This window comes from Perca fluviatilis, chromosome 7 (genome assembly GCF_010015445.1).
Source record: "Perca fluviatilis chromosome 7, GENO_Pfluv_1.0, whole genome shotgun sequence".
Lineage (NCBI taxonomy): Eukaryota > Metazoa > Chordata > Actinopteri > Perciformes > Percidae > Perca > Perca fluviatilis.
The window spans coordinates 15,403,121-15,425,295 of record NC_053118.1 but is presented as its reverse complement, the minus strand read 5'-3'; the positions used below and the strand labels follow the sequence as shown (position 1 = coordinate 15,425,295).

The window sequence follows — 22,175 nt, the reverse complement described above, 5'->3', positions numbered from 1 at the left end:
GACACTGTTAAGGGGTAGGAAGGAGGGATTTTAGCGTTTAGTCCTGTAATGGTATAAATCATCAGAATGATAAAAATGCTACTCTATGCTTAGTCTGACATATTAAAAGCAATTTTGGATTAAGCATTTGATAATAAACAGAACAGTTGAGTGAGGCATCTCTCTTTCTCTCTCCCTCTCTCTCGACTTCTGTTCATTCAAACAGAAGTAACAGCAACTGCCAGCAACACATTTTGACATCTGCTGTTGGTGGCAGTATTTCATGACAAACATCCACACTGCCTGTCTACATCCACATTTGACAAAATGTGTAGCCGTCATCACCGCTTCCACAAAGCAGCTACAGGCCGGTAAGCCGCAGATCCTATTTTTGACCACATCTGATAATTCTAGCAAAAACCAGAGAGTCAATATTTTATCACAGGGGTAGAGCAAACACATGCAGATGCATTGTTGGTATGTTTTCCTCTTAAATATTGATTCCTAAGCCACTCTGCAGCCATCTGGTCTGTGGAGTATATTCTGCATAAAACGCACACACACTCATGCACTCAAGCACACACAGGTGTGTGTGGGCACACACACACACACACACACACACACACACACACACAGACACACACATACATCGGCATGTGCAAATGCATCTCTCACAAACACAAATACACACACACACACTGACATAAAGATGAGCCCACACACACATAAACATGAGTCTTTCTAGTACAGCATGCATACAAAGACACACACAGAGACACACACTTAACTGCCCTTACACATGTCCTTGCACAGTTGAAAGGAGCCTTCTTTCTAAAACTGATTAACAAAACAAATGAAAGGAAGTCCAATTGGTTTTGTCCTGGACTCCAAATGTAATTGTATGTGTCCACTCTAAACCACAGTCCTGTTGCCTGCAACAATCGTCTTGTTCCACTCATTTCCCTCTTTGTCTATGGCAGCACTGACCACTGAAGGGCCTGTGGACAGCTTCGAGCTGCAGATGTTGCAACAGCACCTCCTTCCTCCTATACAAGCACTTTTTTTTTCGTCAGCGTAATTGTATTAGAATGCACCTCCAATCCTCTGTAACAGAAAGATGTAAGCCGCTTCGCTTGCTTGTGGAGGGATCAACAGTCTCTCTCTTAAAAGCCTTGCAAAGCTGTGTGTGTGTGTGTGTGTGTGTGTCTGTGTGTGTGGTGTGTGTGTATACATATAGACGTGCATGCACAGTCGTATGTGTACGCAGACTGTGCACTCTTCTACACACGTTCCTTCACCTCAAACACATACACACACATACAATCACAGGGTATAAGCAGAACCACCTCCGTGTAGTGTGATTAGGTATAGCTGTCGCCGAATTGTGCTGAGCACAGCCAGGGCATTGCTGAGGATTGGGTTGCCCTGTCTCCACAGAGAAAGAGAGAGAGAACACACACAGACACACACACAGACACACACACACACACACACAGAGCCTGTCTGTCTCCACCTTGTCTTTAGCCAGTCGCCAGGAAGCAGCTGGCCTGAATATCTGAGTGCCTTTAATGAATTGAAATCTTTTGGGTGCTAGGATTCAGTGATTAAATGCAATAAGACTAATATTCCTGGGTGGGTTGGGAGTCAAAGAGGATTGTCCTCAGAGAGAGAGAAGGAAGGCAAAGAGAGAGAGGAAGAGAGAGGGGTGTGCTTGGCAAAGTGCAGTCTCCCTGTTTTCCTTCTCCCCACCTCTTGGGAAATAACCCTATTTAGAGCATGGGAGGAGTACCATTGGAGAAAGGAAAGGAGGGAGGGGGGTGGCAGTAACTTGTGACTATGGCTTGAAGATTATGTTTCATGTCATTTGTGATGGAGACACACACAAGAACTTTGGGTTTGACCTTACAAAACTTATAAATTAAACGATGACGATACAAGCTGCAAACGTACTACAACAAGAAGTACAGTAATTCACATTAGTTGGCATATTATCACAATCACATCAGGCTCTAAAATGATCTGAAAGGCATTGGATGATGGCCATGGTATTGGTATACATTTGCTCTTTTTAATAAACATGAACTCTATCCTAGTTAATTATCTTGGTTCTTATGTCTCCACTTTGATGAATGACTTAGAAATGTTGCTACTTACATGTACAACTGCCAATTTCTGTTTTTTTTAATCAAGAATTAAATTAGTAAAAATAGAGCATGAGGCGCTCTGACATGTCACTCAAATGGGACACCTGATGTGATGTCATGATGCTTACTTCAAGCCTACTGTGCACTAGCGGCACTGGCGGCGCCAGGGAGGGGCTTGTGGGTGCTGTAGCTACCCCTAGGATAGCCATAGCACCCTTCAGAATTTCTGTGGTTTAATTATAATTTTCAAAGTGTAACTGGCAGCACGCATTTGTCAGTGGTGGAGGAAGACATATTTACTTTAGTAAAAGTAGAAGTACCACAATGACAACCCTACTTAAGTAAAAGTAAAAAGTATCTGATTTTAAATGTACTTTAAGTATTAAAAGTAAAAGTACTTGCATAACAATTTATTCTCTTAATCTTTCATATTACCATTTTAAATGGTAATATGCAAATAAGAATAGAAGTTGGTTAGTTGGTTAGTTTGCACCTTGGTGAGTGAGTCTAGCGACCCGCGATTTACAAAGGGGTGGTTCAGTTATTTTGATGCTGAGCTTCGACAGTATCCATACTGTCCACTACCACAAACAAGGCCTGGCTTTTTAAAAAATGTCCTATCCTAACCAGCATAAAACGGAAATATGTTGTTAGAATCGGAATGCGGTTGGTTTTATTCATGGATGTATTTATTTCCTTTAACCATTTAACCATATTTGCGTAAGCAAATAAAGTGTGTGAAGCAGCGGAAATGGGGAGGCGATGTGAAGAGGTCCAGTCAAATAAATAAGATATGAATGTGTCTTCCGCAGCCTGGCGGAGAAGTAAACTACACTGTGGAGAGAAATAGATGGCAACTATGATTTAAAAACGGGAATAATAAAAAACAAACATTTTCATTTGCACTTTTATCGGAGACTGTATTACCGAGGGTCAGTAGCACTGGGCCCGGGCTCTGGAGCACTGGAGTCGGCTTGGAAGCCGATGAAGGACCGGCGGTGCCCCATATATATCTATGGCAACCAAACTTCACTGGTGAGACAAACGTGACATTTTAGCAGGGGGAAAAACTGATCAGAAAATGTAACGAAAATGTAACGGAACGTTGTATAAATGTAGTGGAGTAGTAAGTATAGATAATTGCTGCAAAATGTAACAAAGTAAAAGTCAAAAGTATGCACTATTGATTCTACTTAAATAAAGTACCGATACGTGAAAAATTTACTTAAGTACAGTAACAAAGTATTTGTACTTTGTTACATTCCACCACTGGCATTTGTTAATCTTAGAATCTGAGGCTGAAATGTCAGAAATGCCAATTAACCAGAGCAAGTTTTTCTCTCATCCTGGATTACAGTGTGGACTAGCCAGACCCTCCTCCGCAGCGCTGTGGAGGAAGGTCTGGCAATGCGAGACTAGTGCACCCAAATCTGCTATTCTCTGTGTGTCCCGTATCCTTCTTATACCATCAAAACATTGTGTAGTGACGTAGAAACGTTAGCGGGCGAGAGAACCTTATGGTACAAAGTAATCCTTTTGCACTTATGTGATTGGCCAACACAATGCTTTGCCAGATGCACAGAAAGGTGTGCCAGATTTTCTGCCAGACAACCTTGCATTTGTTTATTTTTTTTTGGACACCAGAGCCTTCGTAGAAATAAATAAGGAAGCCAGATTCTCTGATACAGTGCTATTGCTGGGTTGAACAGTCAAAGTAATGGGACGAGTTTTGTCATTGCTCAGATTTTGAATTCACAGTACCAGAAAAGTATGATATTAATTATATTCCTGACATTAAGTTGGAAGACAGGAGATCTTTCTGTAGTCAGGTTAATAATTTAAAGCGGTTTAAATTTCTTTGTTGTTGAAAGCTGCAATACAAATAAACTTGCCTTGCCTTGCTTTACTTTATGCCATCTTGCTCAAATATTATGTTGGCTGGTATCCAGGGGACATTAACATGATTCATTATCATCTTTTCTTCAAAATAAGCCTACCTTATTTGCAAACAGTCACTTGATTCTGGAATAGCCAACTATATCCCTAGAAAGGAAGGCGGTTTCTGCACCTCACTATGTACAGTACAGGCCAAAAGTTTGGACACACCTTCTCATTCAATGCGTTTTTTTTTAATTTATTTTCATGACTATTTACATTGTAGATTCTCACTGAAGGCATCAAAACTATGAATGAACACATGGAATTATGTACTTTACAAAAAAGTGTGAAATAACTGAAAACATGTCTTATATTTTAGATTCTTCAAAGTAGCCACCCTTTGCTTTTTTATTAAAAAGGGAAAAAAATTCCATTAATTAACCTCGACAAAGCACACCTGTGAAGTGAAAACCATTTCAGGTGACTACCTCATGAAGCTCATTGAGAGAACACCAAGGGTTTGCAGCGCTATCAAAAAAAGCAAAGGGTGGCTACTTTGAAGAATCTAAAATATAAGACATGTTTTCAGTTATTTCACACTTTTTTGTGAAGTACATAATTCCATATGTGTTCATTCATAGTTTTAATGCCTTCTGTGAGAATCTACAATGTAAATAGTCATGAAAATAAAGGAAATGCATTGAATGAGAAGGTGTGTCCAAACTTTTGGCCTGTACCATATTTCCAGTTCCAATGTTCAGTGCCAATGCTGGCTGGATGTAGCAAGGTGCAAAGGGTGTGGAGGTCGCGAATTTGCATTTCCTAGGTTGGCCTTACTGCGTCTGATTGGCTTACCCTGGTATTCTTACCATAACCCTAACCAATCCAACCATTCCTTTGCCATCATAGGAAACGCAAATTCGAGTGGAGGTCAACGAGGTGGATGGGCATGTAGCAAATCAGACTTTCATGCAGGAGACTAGTTTTTTTTCTCCTGTGACAATGTTTGTCTTATTTGCACGATTGTTGTTGTTGATGCCTAACCTTAACCAAGGGATTTTGTCTAAACCTAACCATACCTTAACCTGATCTGTGGTTTTACAGAATTGTCCAGACAATTCTTGTCTTGTAATACAGTTGTTTTGAAACATTACTCATCTTCTTTCAAAATGGACTCTCGGATTGAACTTAACCTGATAAATGTCTAACATTTGGATTCACACGAAATAAAATGCATCCTGCTTGTCTGTTATCCAGGTCATATCTTACAGTCAAAGCAACTGGACTTGCTCTTTGGTCTTAAACATGTTCCCCAACTCATCCAAGAGGCATCTTCAGCTGCCTTTGATTTATTACATCTAGATATAATTTGAAGTGATGCAACATGTTAAAAGAGTATGCCTAAAATGAACATTTTGACAGATGCTATACAGTGCCTCGAACTGTGCCTCAAGGCATGTCTTCTGGGTTATTTTCATCAAACGGGCATCTTAGGTCGCAATTTTTCTTCAATACATTTACATTTAATGCTGTTTGATTTGCACACTATCCCATTACTCAGTGAAAGTAGCTTAGGTTGAAAGCTGTAGAATCAAATGAAAAGTCATGACACCAAAGTGTGCGCTTAAAGCAAAGCTTCATTTAATTAGCAGACAAGTCTGACAGATACTATTTAACATGAACCACTTCCCGGATATGTCTCACAGAGTACGTGATGGGGGAAAAAAGGTTCTGTGCAGACAGGTTGAGCTCGTTTATAAAACACTCCAGACAGACAGGAAGAGAAAACCAACGTTTTCTCATGTCTGCCTCATCCACTTGTTGGACTCACTGATCTTAAAAGCTGACAGTTTCGCAATTCAGGATGGAGGTTTAACTGAGTGTTAACTGCACTTAGACGCATTTCACAGCATGTAGAGAAGCAGTCAAATACTACACTATGGCAACACATAAACACCTCCACAAACACACATGCAGTCATGTAAAAAAGTATGGTAAACAATTGAACAATAGGTGTCACTTGGAATTAAATCACATGCTGGGTTTTGAATAAATTATGCAAAAGCACTGCAATACCTATAAAATAGATGTTGAAAGTTTGCATATTATGCAAACTTTTCCTTATGTTGCAGGATGTAACTCTGTTCTTTCCATTCTATTTACATGTCTAATATATTTTACATTAAAATTGCATATTTAAATGATTATTTATTCATTTACTGTAGCAGGAGTATTAAGTCACTCAATCCAAACGGTTTTAACGTAACATGATACAATGAGTTTAACTTCTGTCACTGTGTTCCTTCATTATTTTAAATCTTGACTAGTTCTTATACTAACACAAACGAGTGAAATACTGATGCTTGGTCAGTGGCAGTGGCAAAAATCATCCTTTAGCGCCTGTGTGGGACGCACCGGGCATAGCAGTAGCTCGACCGTGGCGTAGTATTAAGGGCGACTATGGTAGCGAGTAGTATGAAAGAACAAAAATCTGCGTAAGGAGGTTGGTTGGGGTGGTGGATGGGTCAAACAACAGGAGACCGGGGCTTGTGTCCCGTTCTTGTGCCCTGTCATTGAAACGTACATTTTTCAACCCCACCCATCTTTTCCTAAACCTAACTGTCCCCTTCTTGTGCCGCATGTCAGTCAAACATACGTCCCAACCCAGAGAGTAAAAAAGTGACGACAAGCGTTCCGACCAAACGGCTGTAAATATGACGCCAAGGGGCTAGACTTGAGTCCCGAGAGCGTCAAAAATTTACGCCAAGAGTCCCGACCAAGCGCGTCTAAATATGCCGCCAAAGGAGGCTTTTTGCGTCAATAACAAATGCCAAAGGTACCTGACGCGATGGGAGTGAGAGTGGTGCGTGTGAGAATGTGTTGGTGTGTGTAGTGCATGACTCCACTGAGCATATTTAGGCTACTGTATGTGTGTTGTAACGTGAGTGTGTTACCTAATGACAGAGAGCGGGAGAGTGGTGGTACCTATATAACAGTAGCATATTTTTACTGTTCTTATGTCTCATGTCACCACGCAGTCATACATGTATTGCTTTACTCTATCCTCTGATTCATATATTTATTTATACTTAAATTGTCTTGCATTCCATTGTTGTGGCCTTTATGATGACATTCAAACACCTAAACAGAATGTATGATTTACTGAAATGTGAGAGGATGTCTAAATCATGCTGAATTCTTTAGTGACAAAATGATTAGCATGCTGTACTTTATTTGCTGTACAGTTGCTGTACCAATAGTGATAGAGCAACTATACTAGGACAAACATAAGTTCCCATTCACACATGCAAACTCTCAAAAAGAAGCATGTATGTTGTATGTGTTTTTGCTTGTGAATTATTAGTGCAAAAAAAACATTCATACAGACGTGCGCACACACAAAAAAAACTTTGTCAAAAAGTCTTTTGCACCTCACCTTTTACATTCGCCTTTACAGGAGTTTTCACGGCCGATTCCAACACGGGCTTCCAGTTTTTGCCTGATTTACAGCCCAAAGGTGCAGTCCAGTACTCTGAAGTGTTTACTCACCACAGGCATTAAACATAACTGTCAATTAGGAGTGGAAGTCAGGGCTCCTAATGGCCTTGTTTAGACTGTCGTGTGGACAAGCATTAGCGTCTCTCAGTCTGAGAGAGAGTCGTGCGTGTGTATGTAGGGAGTGAGGATCTGCGTGTGTGTGTGTAGCCTTGTGTGTGTGTGTCAAAATCCTGCACAGCTTACTCCCCTTGATCATCCAGAGTAGTGAACATTTCACCTGACACCTTTACGAGAGGACAGGACCCCGGACTCATTTTTAAAGCCCCCCCGTCCACTTTGATGTGCGTTATTAAACACACCTGTACCTGATTTGTACGCCACTCTCTTTCGTCTCTCACTCTCCCCTGAATATTAGTGCTACTCACGGTTAAGTCTGGACATCAGCAGTATTTATGGTTAGGTCTTAACGGCTGGATTTACCATGAAAGATATGAGTGTCAGAAAGGGTGGAATTAAAGAAAGGTTCAATCAAAGGGTAAAATGCTTTTCATAACGGTTTGCTCACATGTATTCCCTCTTCATCTAATAAAGGCGGACAATGTGCTTTGAAACATAATTGGAATTGTTACTGATATCCGTGGATGTGCAAAGGATATTAAAGTTAGGTTTACGTATTTGAATTTCAACTGGATAACAGAAATTTCTGGTGGTTCTAATCCCGGAAGAACCTTTTAAAAACATTTGTTTTGCAGTTTTCTCTTAATTGATTGTCCAAACATGACTACTAGAATAAAGAAAGGGCTAATTATTTCAGCTTGTGCCTGCCCACGAGTGGCCTCGCTTTGCCAGACCTTCCTCCACACGCTGCGGAGTGGAGGAGGCTCTGGCTAGTCCACACAGCATTCCGGGATGGGAGAGAAGCGTGCTGTGGTTTATTGGCATTTCTTTAAACCAATCACAATCGTCATGGGCGGCGCTAAGCTCCGCACGGAGCCGCTGCAAAATAGTTGTGCGAGATAAAACTCAGATTGGACAGATAGTCTAGCTACCTAGTCTGGATTTACCCTGCAGAGATCTGAGAAGCAGAAGGAAACGAACATACATCCTGTGACACCGGAGCAATCCCGGAAGTGGAACGTCAAGGATATAGACTAGCCCACGAGAGAAATAAGTGGAATTCTATCCACACAGCCTGTCCAACGATACAGTATGTCAGTTTTTCTTTCAAAGTCTCGGTTATCACATAGCAAATTCATCAATTCCTTCTGGTCTAACTTAACACCCCACCACATTAACTACAACAATTACTGTTTGCAAAACATAATAAACCCTCTACTGCAATAATAAAACTTTAGCTGCATTAACGTCCTGTTGGAGTGGCACACAGGTGTGCGTCAGAGATTAATGTCTGAAGCATTTTGGAGGAGAAAGGGTTGATGGGAGGATAACGGATACAAAGAGCTCATGAATTATCTGCATATACGAGCTGCTTATTTGATCAACGATAAGGGGAATGAGTCCACTTGCTCTCCAGTCTACACTCACACGAAGCCTATGAGCCCTGCGATACCATCAATTTAGCTTGCAATGACAACTAGTCCTTAGCATGGATGAACACACCCTCTTTGGTAAGCTACCATATGATAGGATTATGACTGTATTTGATATGCAATGCATGGAATTAAACCATATCTAGATACGTTTAAATTGTCCCCTCGCTCTAAAGCAAAGGCTTAGCTAGGCCTTATACTCTACAGTAGACTTGGCAATAGAGTAAATTGTCTGTTTTGCCCTTGTGAATCAATATCTAGACCGTAAAGGGTGCCCTGGTTTCTTCTGCTAAACAGTTCAACGAAAACGAGGCAAAGAGCGGGTTCTTCAAAAGGGACGGAAATGCCTCTGTACAATTGTGACTAATTGTGGCATAAATTCACAATCGTTTCATAACGGGCTTCACAGCTTGAGGTTTGTCAGGTGCATGTGAGGTTTGTCATGTGCATGTCGCCTTGCTCCCATTTTCACCTATCAATGCTCTCAATCAAAGAAAGAGGTGGGGTGGACGTTTCTTTTCATGTGTTCAAAGGCGACTGGTTGCTGAGCAATCCTTTTTTTTTTTTTTTAACAGAAACAATAACTCTTTTAATTGAGAACAAATGTTGACATTTGGAGGGTGCAGCAACGTGTGAGAGAAAGGGGGGGGGAGAGAGAGAGAGTTAGAGAGAGGGGCAGGGCCTGTGTGTGCTTTAGAGAGTGCCTCTGGTGCTATGTGACAACAGTGCCGAGGCCCGGAGGAACCCACCTGAGAATAAAGCTTGCATTTCAATAACTCAACTCCTAATGAAAGCGTTTGGGCTGAAGAAGAAGGAGAAGCTAGCCAAGGGCTATAGTGTGAATGACTTCCATAGGTGGCTTCCAGTGATGTGAAGGTAAATAAAAAGGTAGGTAAAATACAGTACATCAATACCCGGCAGTTGTGTTCAAAAGGAAAGCACCCAATTCATATAAAAATCAACAATAGTTGTAAAAGAAATTCCTCTCTGAATGTTTTTTTTTTTTTTTCTCCTTAAACGACTCTACTTTCATAACATTTCTGACAGTGTGACACTATGCACTGCAATGCAAACCATGAATGTATGTCACAAAGACTTGTGTGAGCCTAAAAGGTGGGTTAACTGAGTTTTGGTGGGTTTACCCTCCACTACATCCCTGGTGGCAGCCAAATATTACTTCCTTGGAAGAGGCAAGGGTGTGTCTGTGTGTGTGTGTGTGGGGTAGAGAAGAAGAAGAAGGCGAAAAACCAAGAAAGGGGGTCCCTTGAGATTTGGACAACACTCAAGCTCAAATTCAACTGGAAAATGAAGGATTAGCTTTTAGTCTGGCTGGGAGCGATGATGGAGGCCTCCTCTTGGAGGATGGAAATATTATATATTTGATCTTTGAGTATTTCACACTCTACAAGGCCACAACTGTGGGTTACTAAATATTGGAAATACTTTTCTCAATCATAGAAATTGTACCAAAAATAAATTTAGAATGGCGTGTTAAAGTGTTTAAAATAATAATCGCAATGATCATAACACTAGCCATAATAATGAATTTCTTTAGACCTAAGCTTTTTTTTTCTTCTGAATTGTTTAATTAGCTGTGTCCTGAGCCGCTGTAATAACCAAGCAATGATGAAAAGCAGAGGAAAGCCTGTCCGATTAGGGCCCATCACACAGCCCATTGGAGCTGGCAGATGCTTAGATAGACTTTTATGGATTGCTCAATGCCGTGCCGTAATGAAGCAGGCAGGGCTGACCCATCCTGAACCAGGCTAAAAAGCTCCAGGGACGGCCCCGCTGGGAGACCATAATGCCCGATGCGTCCCACGGCTGTATTAATCACACTGGAAAATAAATATGTGGCAGGGCGAGGGGAGAGGGGAAAAGGGGAGAAAAATGAAATAAGTACGTCGTTTATCCCAATCAAGGTCGTGAATATGTGGCCGAGGGAGACTATCTGACCAGAATGAGGCACTAAAATAGAAAATGATGGTCCATTTAGAAAGAATGGATTGTGCAATCTGTGAAAACTCATAATGTTTATGAAAAGCGAGATTCATCAAGCATCCCCCATCTGCATTTGACTGACAAAATAAAAAAAAAAAAAAAAAATGAGCAGAGTAAATGCGAAAAATAAATAAATAAATGCCTCAGTGTTAAATACAGGTCTGTTGTAAATAAAAGAATGACTCCCCAAGATGCATGTAATAGTTGGGAAAACAGTTTAATATTTTCTCCTTTGAATAATGGATACCATACCCCGCCAGTACATCTATACCAGCGCGTTTTATTTTATTTACATTCAAAGATATAAATTAGTAAAAGTACTCCTGATAACAAGATTGTGTAGCTTTGTCCCGAATGCGTCTCAAATAAAAACCGTCCATAATATATATATTTACAAAACAACCAGACGATGTCAGTTTCCCATTTTTTTGCAATACAACTTGCATAAATTATAGGCATCATTTCGCCCTCATTTAAAAAAATAAATATCAAATGTAGGCTATTCCACTTTGAAGGTCCTCAAGTTCACTTCAGTCCCGTCCGCTTTGCGTCCCAAGACACCTCCTTTTAGAAATCCAGTTTCACAGAAAAGGCCAAATTATGTTTTCCACACGTGATTACATACTAAAATAATATACCGTGGCAAATAAGCAAACTATAGGAACCTGAGAAATAACATGTAAATCACATATAATGGGAGATCTTTCTTTTCCAAACCAGCATATGAAATTAATATCCACAATGCATCCAAAAAAAACAAAAACTGAGATAATACAATAATAATATGACAAACATGTGCTGTAGAGTGTCTCCGCCGGTGTGGAGCTGAGGAAGCGGTAGCAGCTTTAAATTCCGACTATATGGTGGCACTAGATCCGGTTTGGAGAAGAGGTTATGGGTTAAAACATGAGGCCAAAAGGTGGTGTCCTTACTCGCTTTATAGTCAAAGCAAGTGTGACACCTACCTGCAGACCATGGAAATAAAAATCCCACACGATCAAATGATCGACTCCCTCCACGAGTTCTCTCAGGCTCGCTTTACCCAAACAGCTCTATACTGCAAGTGCTTATTAAAACCTCCACTGCCTAATTGCCGTTATAAAACAAATAAATAAAATAAAACGGCTGTAGAAGATCCTGCGGCATGTAGGCAAAGCTTTGAATATGCGCAAGGAAAGTAACCTAACCCAAGTGACATTTGAAGGTGTAAAGTTGCGGTGTGAATGCACAGAGCAAAATAACTGATGTGGTTGCTTTTGGCTGACCCTGTGAAATTATAATGATCCTTAGCTGAAAGATAAGGTCTGGGGCCCACTGTGCGCGCGCACACACACACACACACACATCAGAGGAAACATGAAAAAAAAGGATTCCTGCTCAAAGCTATGGCAACAATTCTCCGTTTATTGGATTCCCAGGCTGCCACTGTGTGTGTGTGTGTGTGTGTGTGTGTGTGTGTGTGTGTGTGTGTGTGTGCGTGCGTGCGTGCGCGTGGTTAGGCTGATTTGGGGCCTGTCCATTATGGGCTTATTTTTATGTCTCTATATGTAGCTAGGTGTATACTCTTGCACTTTTATTTGCAGTATGCTTTTCTTATCACACCCCTCCTGCATTCTAATGCGATACCTAATGATTCAATGACAGACCAAAATACACATAACAGTTATAAATTGATTATTCCAGAAAATGCACTGCGCTAAAATGGAACTGTAGGCCATAGCACACGTTAATTTGCTTCGACGGCGCTGTAAATATCCATCTTAATAAGTCACCTAGTCTCATATACAGCCCTAAAATTGTACTCATCTTAAAAAAAAAAAAAATAATCTGATAATCTGCTAAATTGTGTCAGATAATGCCACTTGTGTCTCATGCAAGCTCGCTTGAAAAAAAAAGAAAGTCTTAATTTTCTAGAAACAGCCATGGGTTGACTGCTATGACACATGAGAGTGACGCAAAGAAATAAACCAGTTGATTTGGATTGCAAACAAGTGAACTCGCTCCAGGCTCTACCTCCACCGTGAAGCGGCTTGCCTTACCTCCCCCCGTTTTAAGAAAAATACAATCTCAAGATTCAACACCAGATTAAATAGGCTACATGTTGTTGTTTTTTCAAAATGGTTATCGTTTCGTTCAACAGCGGACCGCGTCGCGTTTATTACGTACCTTTCTTTGCTTCTAAATTTGCGGACCTGAAATGTTGCTGCTGCTGCTGCTGCTCGACAACTACAATGTGGTTGGGGTTATTTTTAACGAGGGGGGAGTCTGGCCTGTGTTTGGGGTTTGTGCTCGCCTCGGAGCTCAGACCCTCGTTTGCAGCAGCGGCGGCGGCGGCAGCAGCGGCGGCGGCGGCGGCGGCAACCAGACTCACTCCGGATGAATTAGTATACCGCAGGATCCCTTGGCCCTGCAGGGGGCTGAAGTTGCCATAGTTTGTGTAATTGCTATAAAAGGGAGACGTGTAATAAATAGGTCTTCCAAGGATGGAGGGGGCCGGGTAGAGGGAGGGGGAACTGGCAGCCGGGGAGGTGGTGGAAGACGTAGGGGGGGTAAGGAGGCCACCGCTGGAGGAGGGGCAGTTCGGTTGCCCAGGCTGCCCCAGTTGCTGATGTTGCTGCTTTTGGTCCGAGGTAGCAATTTCCGCCAGCGACCACAATTTGGGCTTGACTGTGGTAGGGTTCTGAGGCGCAGAAGGTCTGCTATCGAGGCATGCAGACGACTTATTGGTGTGAATAGTGTTGCTGTTGATGAGGCTCCGGGCCAAATCCTCGCGCTGGCTGTGGAGCTGGTGGAGATGATGGAGGTGGTGGTGGTGGTGGTGGTGACTGAGAAGTGGTGCTTCTACTCCCGTTAGAGGCGACGATGTGACGGATATGGGCGAGAGCTGAGCCCGCGGGTCCTGGTTCTGGTCCTCGCCGTCCTCGTCGCATTTGTTGCCGGCCGGGTCAGAGCCCAGCTCGCCCCGACAGCTGACCTTCTCCCCGTCGGACTCTGCCGAGCACGAGTGGTCCGTCAGAGTGTCCACGTGCAGGCTGATACCTAAGACAAGAGGAGAACCATAGATACCATAAAGATAGAGTTTATCCTATAGTTACAGGAAAACCTGAAAACATAAGGATATATTAGAATTAAAGAAAGAGAAAGAAAATGAAACTATTAAATATTAATGAGCAGAAATTGTCTATAAATAAAAACAAATAGGCCTACATAAGATAAGAATTCCTAAAAAAACATCTGAAAACTTATATTGTACTCAAACTATATTCCATGTCCATGTGCATCCAAAGCAGTCACTCATGTTTTACAACCAATCAGGCTTGAATAAGTACGATATTAATCATTCATATCAGTTTAAATAGCAGGCTACGATTAAAAGCATTTTCTATGGTATAACTATAATTATTTCATTTTTTGCAGAATTATAAAAAAAATGTCTTCATAATAACATTAACATTAAGGCCACTCATGTGGATTGCTATGTTTTTTTTTTTTTTTTCACCAGTGACCTGTCATTAATCATGTTACAGAAAATAAAACGTTCACCTTAACGTGTCATTTAGTCCTAGAGCCTCGTTTTCATTAAACAATTAAATCAATAATTACGGTTACTAAAACATACATGAAGTCGATCTCTTGCATACAGATAAAATATTCAAACCAGATTATTTGGACATTTGTTTTATGATTTAATCATTTTATATAGGCTACTTACTTTTTTTTTTACTCAGTATTACTGCACTAAATAACATGAGCAGTAAATAAAATGGGCATCCACCCTACCCCTCCCCTCCCTCTAACCCCCATCCTTCCCCGAATAGTTAAATGGATCATTGGCTCGGTCGCCAGATTATACCCCACCTTCATCCTCTGCTGAAGCCTCGCTGTTATCCAGGGCTTTTTCAGAGCGCTCCACTTCTTTCCTCTCTCCGTCCCCGTCCTCCTCGTCCTCGTCCTCGCTCTTGTTCCTGGGCGCCCAGGTCATCTTGTTCTCCTTCTTGAGCCTCCTCCTGGCGTTGGCGAACCATGTGGAGACCTGCGTCAGCGTCATCTTGGTGATAATGGCCAGCATGATCTTCTCCCCTTTGGTCGGGTACGGGTTCTTCCTGTGTTCCTGCAGCCAGGCCTTCAGGGTGGCCGTGGCGTCCCTGGTGGCGTTTTTGCGGTAAGCCGGGTCGTTGAGTTGGTATGGGTACCCTGGACTCCCATATGGGTGGTAACTTAATGCCCCGGCCATGCCCGACGTGTGTGCGTCATATGGAGAGCTCTGGGGAAAAGTTAAAAACAAGTCATGAATCTGCGATGAGTTTTAGAATTTATTTTTATTTTTATTTTTTTAATATGTGACATGAAGTGGCTTGTGACTAATTTACAAAACAACTTTACATAAGTTAAATGCAGTTTAAAGCACACACACACATACATTAAAATATTTTAAAAATTAAATTAAAACAATCAGTTGTATTCTACTGCGTTCATCACTGTGTGTTTATTTGGAAACCTGTCAGAACAGGTGAACAGGGGCTGGAGACTGGCAGATCTTATCCTGATTTTTTTTGTAAATCATCTGGGCTTGATCAATGACGTACAGTGTATTGTTAAAATAAAGAAAAAAAAACTATCGATAGTTAATTTTGTGCTTTGACGCTATTAATTAAAAATAAACTGCAAATGCAAGCAACACACCATGCGTAAAAGCAGGCCGCAGGAAAGAACTAATGGTTAACTAATGGTAACGATCATTATCGGATTAACTAATAACAGGGCTCCTGTTAATAAAGCCGTAAAGATAATAAAAAGGACATTTCAATTTTCCATAATCACCTATTAACTTCCTCATTTTCTTTCAGTTGCTGCTTTTGTTGTTGTTGTGGCAGCCCCAATGTGTTAACATATCTTCTCTTCGCAGCATTACAAATCCCATTAGCAAATCACTTGATATGCACCTTTCCTAAAACGCTTGAAGTGCCCTGTGACATTAGCATCGCAAGGCATGCTTTTCATGTTAAAATTCTGTTTATTCAACTCAGAATAAAGTCATCCCCTGGTGACTTTAATGACTGCTGAAGAAGACAAGAGTAATAGCTTGTGTTATATTAATTACCTATGGCACACAAATTAACTGCTTAGAGACTAAAGGCTCAAATAAAAATCTTAGCTGGTATTCTGTTTTACACAATTAGCTGCGCGGCGAGTGTTAAGCGTTGGTCAAGCCATTACAATTTGCAGCTCATGCTTAAAAATCCCATTTAAGCCAAAGAGGTCAAGGATTTTACAGTAAGACCCCGACGAGTAGGCCACTACATATGAACATATAGCAAACGTGCACTCAATAAGAAAGTTCCGCAAGCATTTACTGATAAAAGAAAATCAAAAACACTGTAAACCTGTACCGATTGTAATCGCGCTGCACGCCAGTGAAAAGACAGCTAAACATTGCGCACTTACAGACTTTAACTCGCCGACACATGTATCTTGCTTTGCAGCCTTATCGTACAGACTCATGCATGTATATATAAGATATTTTACCATGTAGGATGGGAATCCAGTAGTTGGATCCGTGGAGTATGACAGTGGACTGGAGAAGCCTGCACTGGCAGAGGCGGTGAAAGCAGCCGATCCAGGGTAAGGACTGAAGGCTGAGCCAGAGGACGACCTCGCCAAGTCTTCATTCCGCGGGGCAGCCAGAGCCGAGGCCCCGTAAGCCGGACACGAATAAAGAGCCAGAGAGCCCGGGGGCTGGTAGAGGTAACCCTGAGGATAGGACATTGGTGAGCGCGGGATAGGTCGCCGATTCCAAAAAGGGAGGAAAAAACGCGCAGGGCGGCGAGCAACAACCAAAATAATAAACAATCAACTCAATAATCAGCCGTGCAAACAGTCATCAGACAATGAGAATAAAAAAAAAGTCCCACTCCCTCCACAGCCCCCTTACTGGGAAAAAAAACCCCGAAAGATCTGTTAAAGTGCCCACATAGAGGCAATGTGGCATGCGTCTTGATCCCCTAGCGTCCGATGTTTTTAGTACGCAGCACTATGAAGTGAGGAGTTAGGGGGGAAGGAGCCAGTGGAGTTTCAGACACACAGAGCATTGGGGGAAACTGGAGCTGTCACTCGGGCTCATCTGAATATCCCATCCCCGCCCCCTTTCTGCCTCACAGAAATGGAGCCTCGGAACAAAACCAAGACTGCACACTGCAAAAAGTAGCGTCCGTCCATCTGATCAGGAGTTGTTTAGTTTGAGTTAAAACCTATTCCTTAATAAAATCAGACAAATCTACCAACAGGGTAAGACGATGATGTAACTGTTGCTAATGCAAATGAATTGAACCACAGCTGCGATCTGCTGCGTGTGTCATTTGTTTCAGGGAAATTTACCACACAGGTAACGTGCACCAGAACTTGAAATTGAGTCATTTTGAATTTTTCTTTTTTAATTCTATTATGTCAGTTGAAATCCCCAACAGCGCACTAATTGATTTTTTTTTTTTTTATGATGGATATTTGTGCAGCGCCAGGCCATTAATAGCCTGACAGAGAGAGAAAGACAAGTATAAGATTAGCCCGTCTGTTTTACTCAATCATCGTTGTGCCGTCGGCCGTGTTATTTATTTCTTTTTTTTAAGGTCAGGTTGATTGTGGCACACAGCGTCTGTCTGATCGAAACTTGCACACACTCCCATAACAACTGTGCGAGAGAGAGAGAGAGAGAGAGAGAGAGAGAGAGAGAGAGAGAGAGAGAGAGTATAAAATGACCAGTGCTCTCCACGTGCAGCTGGTTATTTCGTCAGTCCAGCTATCAGAAGCGGACACATCCATGAATGTATGTGCGCGCTCTGGTCTGCGAGAGGCGTATACCCGGCTCCTTAATTTCCACCACTTAGCGCATCTCAAACACACTCATCCCTTATTATTACAATTACAGTCATCAGGAAAAATTAAGCTGTTGGTCCTGGTGATAGTCTCTCATCTATACAGACACCAAGCTAACCACAAACACAGTTCAAGTGTGTGTGTGCGCAGTTGTATTAGGCGAGTTTGACAGTTGTTGTTTTTTTGCTCATGCTCTCCGCCAGCGTGTTTTGGGCACTCACCTGTCTACACTGTTGTGTGTCTGTGTGCGCGTTTGGACGTGTCTGCATGCAGAACAGGGCATAGCCTTGTCCTTTATTACTGTGATTACAGGCATTATGACCTCTGTTGGAGACAAGCGATACAGCACAGCATGGCGGAAACCTGAAACTGTGACAGCGGTTTTTGGAACGGGCAGTCAAGGTGGCAACTATTGAGAAGAAGAGTGGCCTAGCAGTCTTCCTCATCAGTATTCATCGGAATGAATGTGTTCATCCATCAGGTGCTTGTTCCTCCACTGCAGTGTGGTCCGACAGTGTTGTAAACAGCAACAGCACCATTTAAGGAGGCGCAGTACAGCTCGCCTGTTTGCAGGACTGACTCATTTATTTATTATATGTATTTAACACCTTAATACATGGCTGTATTATAATACAAAAAAAGACCCATGGTAATCTCAATATATTTCAGTTAATACACAATCTCCCATAATTTCCTATATTCAAATCCTGACTTACTTACAGCCATAGTGGGGCACATTTTCAATTTAGACTACTTTGAAAGGAGACATGACAGTGTTATGACTCTTACATGACGTCTAATAGCACACATTGTTATCACAACATTATTATGAGTGTATGTATTAAGGACAGTGTTATCATATCATACAGTGTTAATTTAAAACATATATGTTAATGTGTTTTACATTTTAATTGCTATATTATTTCTGTGAATAAATCCATCAGTGACACGTCATATATTAACCTGAAAAAAATAGAAATTGTGTAAACAGCTTTAAAAATACAGCATACTGTTTTAAATCTAATATATTTCCTTTATCTGTGACTATGTGTCATATGTGATTGTAAAAAACAGGACGGCTGCTGAGAGATTGACATTAAAGGAAATTAACTTGCTGTATTAATATTTTTCTACAACAATGTATATATTTTGGTATAACCATATTCTGGAACTGGACGGTGTACTATAGTGATCAGCACATGGATGAAACACAAAGTACAGTATTAGTATTAGTTAGCCCTCAATATGCAGAGCTGTATAGCCTACATAATTGTTTACTGTAGTGCCAACATTCATTGTTTTCAGCCTAGGTAAGTTTTACATCTTTTTGGAGACACTAAGCATGTATTGTACCCTCATTTATGTGTGAGTGCCTGTCTGCAATTCAGGAAATGGCTTGTATTTTTCAGTAAGATATAGGTGGTTTATCTGTTTCAGGCAGGACTAATCAATCCCAGACGAGTAAATGAGCACTCTTGATATATATTGGGTCAAGATGTGCCTGACTGTGAGTACTGTTTGGCCCACACCAGGGGGCACTGTCTCCTCTATACACAGACCATAGGCCAACCATCAGTACTGTACCATCACTGAGAGTGAGTGAGTGTGTGAGTGTGTGAGTGAGTGTGTGTGAGTGTGTGTGTGTGTGTGCATGGCATATGAGACTTTTTTTCACTTGCATGTGTGTAAGTGTAGGCATAATATTGAGTGTGGATGTTAATGCCTGTGTGCACATATGCATATTGTCAGTGTGAAAGTTCACCTGTCCGCCTCTTAAGGTGTATAACTGTGTGTGTGTGTGTGTGTGTGTGTGTGTGTGTGTGTGTGTGTGTGTGTGTGTGTGTGTGTGTTGTGTGTTGAACTCTGCATAGTACATTCCAGGTCTCAGTTTCAGACAGGCTGGAGCTACTAAGATATTTTAGTCCCAGCTTGATGGAGATATAGGAGATGGGAGAGAGAGGAGATTGACAGACAGGCAGGCAGAAAGACAAGGCCCACAGACAGACAGATAAAGACAGTTTAGAGAGTATAGAGACAGTAAGGCAGACAGATGAAGCAAGACAGAAAAGCATCAGGCCAGGTCAGGACAGACAGAGAGGCAGACAAGGAAAAAGATGTAGTCAGAGATCCCATCCTGCATGACCTTATCGACCGTTTAGACTAATAGAAATTACCTGTGGTGACTTTCAACACTGTGTATAAATATGGTATTACATTTTGCTGATGATAATGAGTTATTAAAATGGACAGAAAGTGTGCTTGAATGTCTGTGAGTAAATGCATGTTTACTTTCATATGTATAACAAAAAAACATTTCATACATTTTGCAGGCCCTCCCCACGAATACAGTACACCTAACAGTGTGTTACACTTAAATAAAGTTAATCAAATTACTTTTTTATTAGCTTTTAATATTTGCTAAAAAGAAGAAGGAAAAAAAATAAGACACACTCGTAAAATATTGATGTCATATTATAAATACATATGACTGCTTATTGGATAAAATCATTTTTTCTACATCTGCTCACTCCAGATAACTCCATATCAGTCGTTTTGTGAAAAATGTCATCCTTCATGAATGAAGGAAACAGCTATTGATTTCTCATCTATTTTCTCCCAACAGAATTTCTCACTGAATAATGTTGAACTGGCAGAGTTGCTTGTATTGTATTGGCTTATGATTTCTAACTGCTAACCCTTTTTGCTGGCGTAAATTGCCCGAAGTTGAATTTAATAGCTAAAGGATCCAGCTTTGATGTTATCCCCCTTTGTTTATTACACATATGACGAAATAAATATTGATTTTTGATTTTTCATATGCTTTTGAACTTTTGCAGTGCAGCTGTTGTGGACCTTTTGCATTTTATCAATTTACAGTATATGACTTGCATTGGGGTTTATGTGTTAACGATGTGGGTGCATTTGGGGCCAATTTTAGGGTGGAGCTGGGTAAATGTGTAAATGCTGCATGTGTGTCAGTCTATCAATCAAACTCTGCATGGCTGTAGGTGCATGACTAACTAAGTGTGGCTGTGTAGCAGAGAAATGAACTAGTAATGTAGTCATATTGAGCTGGTCTGAAATCAATACAGTCTGGGACTATAGCAGTATGATTAAAGCCTGAGCCATTCCCTCCACGTCATTGTGACTTATTAGAACACTGTATTGAGTTTTACCACCTTGAAAAGCAGTTTGTCTTGTGGTCTGTCTTCTTCTTAGCTTTGAACTCGTCGTAATTGTTTTATATTGAGTGAGGTGTTCTCATTCTCTCTTTGCTGGACAATGTTCCAATTTTGCATCTCCTATTTGCATCACTATTTTAAAAACCCCAAAAGCTCTAAATGTTTTATCCTCTGTGGGCTAAAGGAATGTTCAGTATCCCAAACTTGCACAAAGTGCAGTGCATGTGTATTTGTGTGCTTATGTTTGTGCGTGGGCGTGAAGAAGAAAAGAGAAAAACTGCATTGTGATCTTCTTGTGAGACTTAGTGAGCTAGGCAGACTTCATATGATCAAAACAACTCCCCAAAATGTGGAGATGGTTTAAAAAAAAACAAAAAAAAAAAAACAGACGAAATATTGCATGTCAATGTCAGTTACAAAAGTACATGTCTTCGTGTATCCGTCACCACAACAATGTCCCATTTGCTGCATTTTGATACAAAGCACAACTAAAATTCACCCCCTTCCCCCTTCGGGTTTGTCGTGGAAATGTCTTTGGTCTTCTTCTATTTTTTTTTCGTACAACGGGGGAGGGGTCAATAGGGGAGGGGGCAGCTGGGGGAGGCGAGGGGTTGGGTGGCAGACTGGCGACAGGCCGTCATCTCCATCCCCGCCTGGCATCTGCCCACTGCTGCCAACCCTCTTCTAATCAGCAGCCGTCCATGTGCTTGGCAGCAGAGGGGTTTTCAAATCAGCTTCTCGCCCCGAGTTAAAAACCCTAAGCCCTATCACTTTGTAAACGGCTACCTTTAGGGCGACTGATGCAGGGACGCCTCTGATGTGCTGAAGTGGAGAACATTGGTTGCCTCGAATATGTTATGCTGCTAGCACTGTTTTTGCTGTTGTTCTTGTACTTGTTTATCATAGTTTTTTTTTTTCCGTTTTTTTTTTTTAAACCAAAATCACAAGGCCGCTCCGTCTTTAGGTTTGATTTGTTAAACATGCTGCTAACTGACATGGATGTTGGGAAAACAGTTCTCGGGGAAGGGAAGTGAAGCCGTAAAGTGAAGGGCTTGAAGTGCAATTCCCCTTGA

General features: G+C 41.4%; 1 protein-coding gene across 1 annotated transcript; it reads right to left on the bottom strand.

Moving 5' to 3' along the window:
* Positions 1 to 11,248: 11,248 nt before the first annotated feature.
* On the bottom strand, positions 11,249 to 17,118 carry irx2a (iroquois homeobox 2a). The gene is made up of 3 exons (XM_039806960.1): positions 16,577 to 17,118; positions 14,909 to 15,314; positions 11,249 to 14,089 (listed from the first exon to the last, which is right to left on the bottom strand). The coding sequence occupies exons 1-3, from the start codon at positions 16,814 to 16,816 to the stop codon at positions 13,209 to 13,211; spliced, it is 1,527 nt and encodes a 508-aa protein (XP_039662894.1). The 5' UTR covers positions 16,817 to 17,118; the 3' UTR covers positions 11,249 to 13,208.
* Positions 17,119 to 22,175: the final 5,057 nt, after the last annotated feature.

Coding starts and splice junctions, on each gene's coding strand:
- irx2a (XM_039806960.1), bottom strand. CDS start 16,816: ATGTCCTATCCTCAGGGTTACCTCTACCAGCCCCCGGGCTCTCTGGCT. Junction 15,315..16,576: donor CTGGATTCCCATCCTACATG/GTAAAATATCTT, acceptor ACTTTTCCCCAG/AGCTCTCCATATGACGCACA. Junction 14,090..14,908: donor GGCTTCAGCAGAGGATGAAG/GTGGGGTATAAT, acceptor CTCTTGTCTTAG/GTATCAGCCTGCACGTGGAC.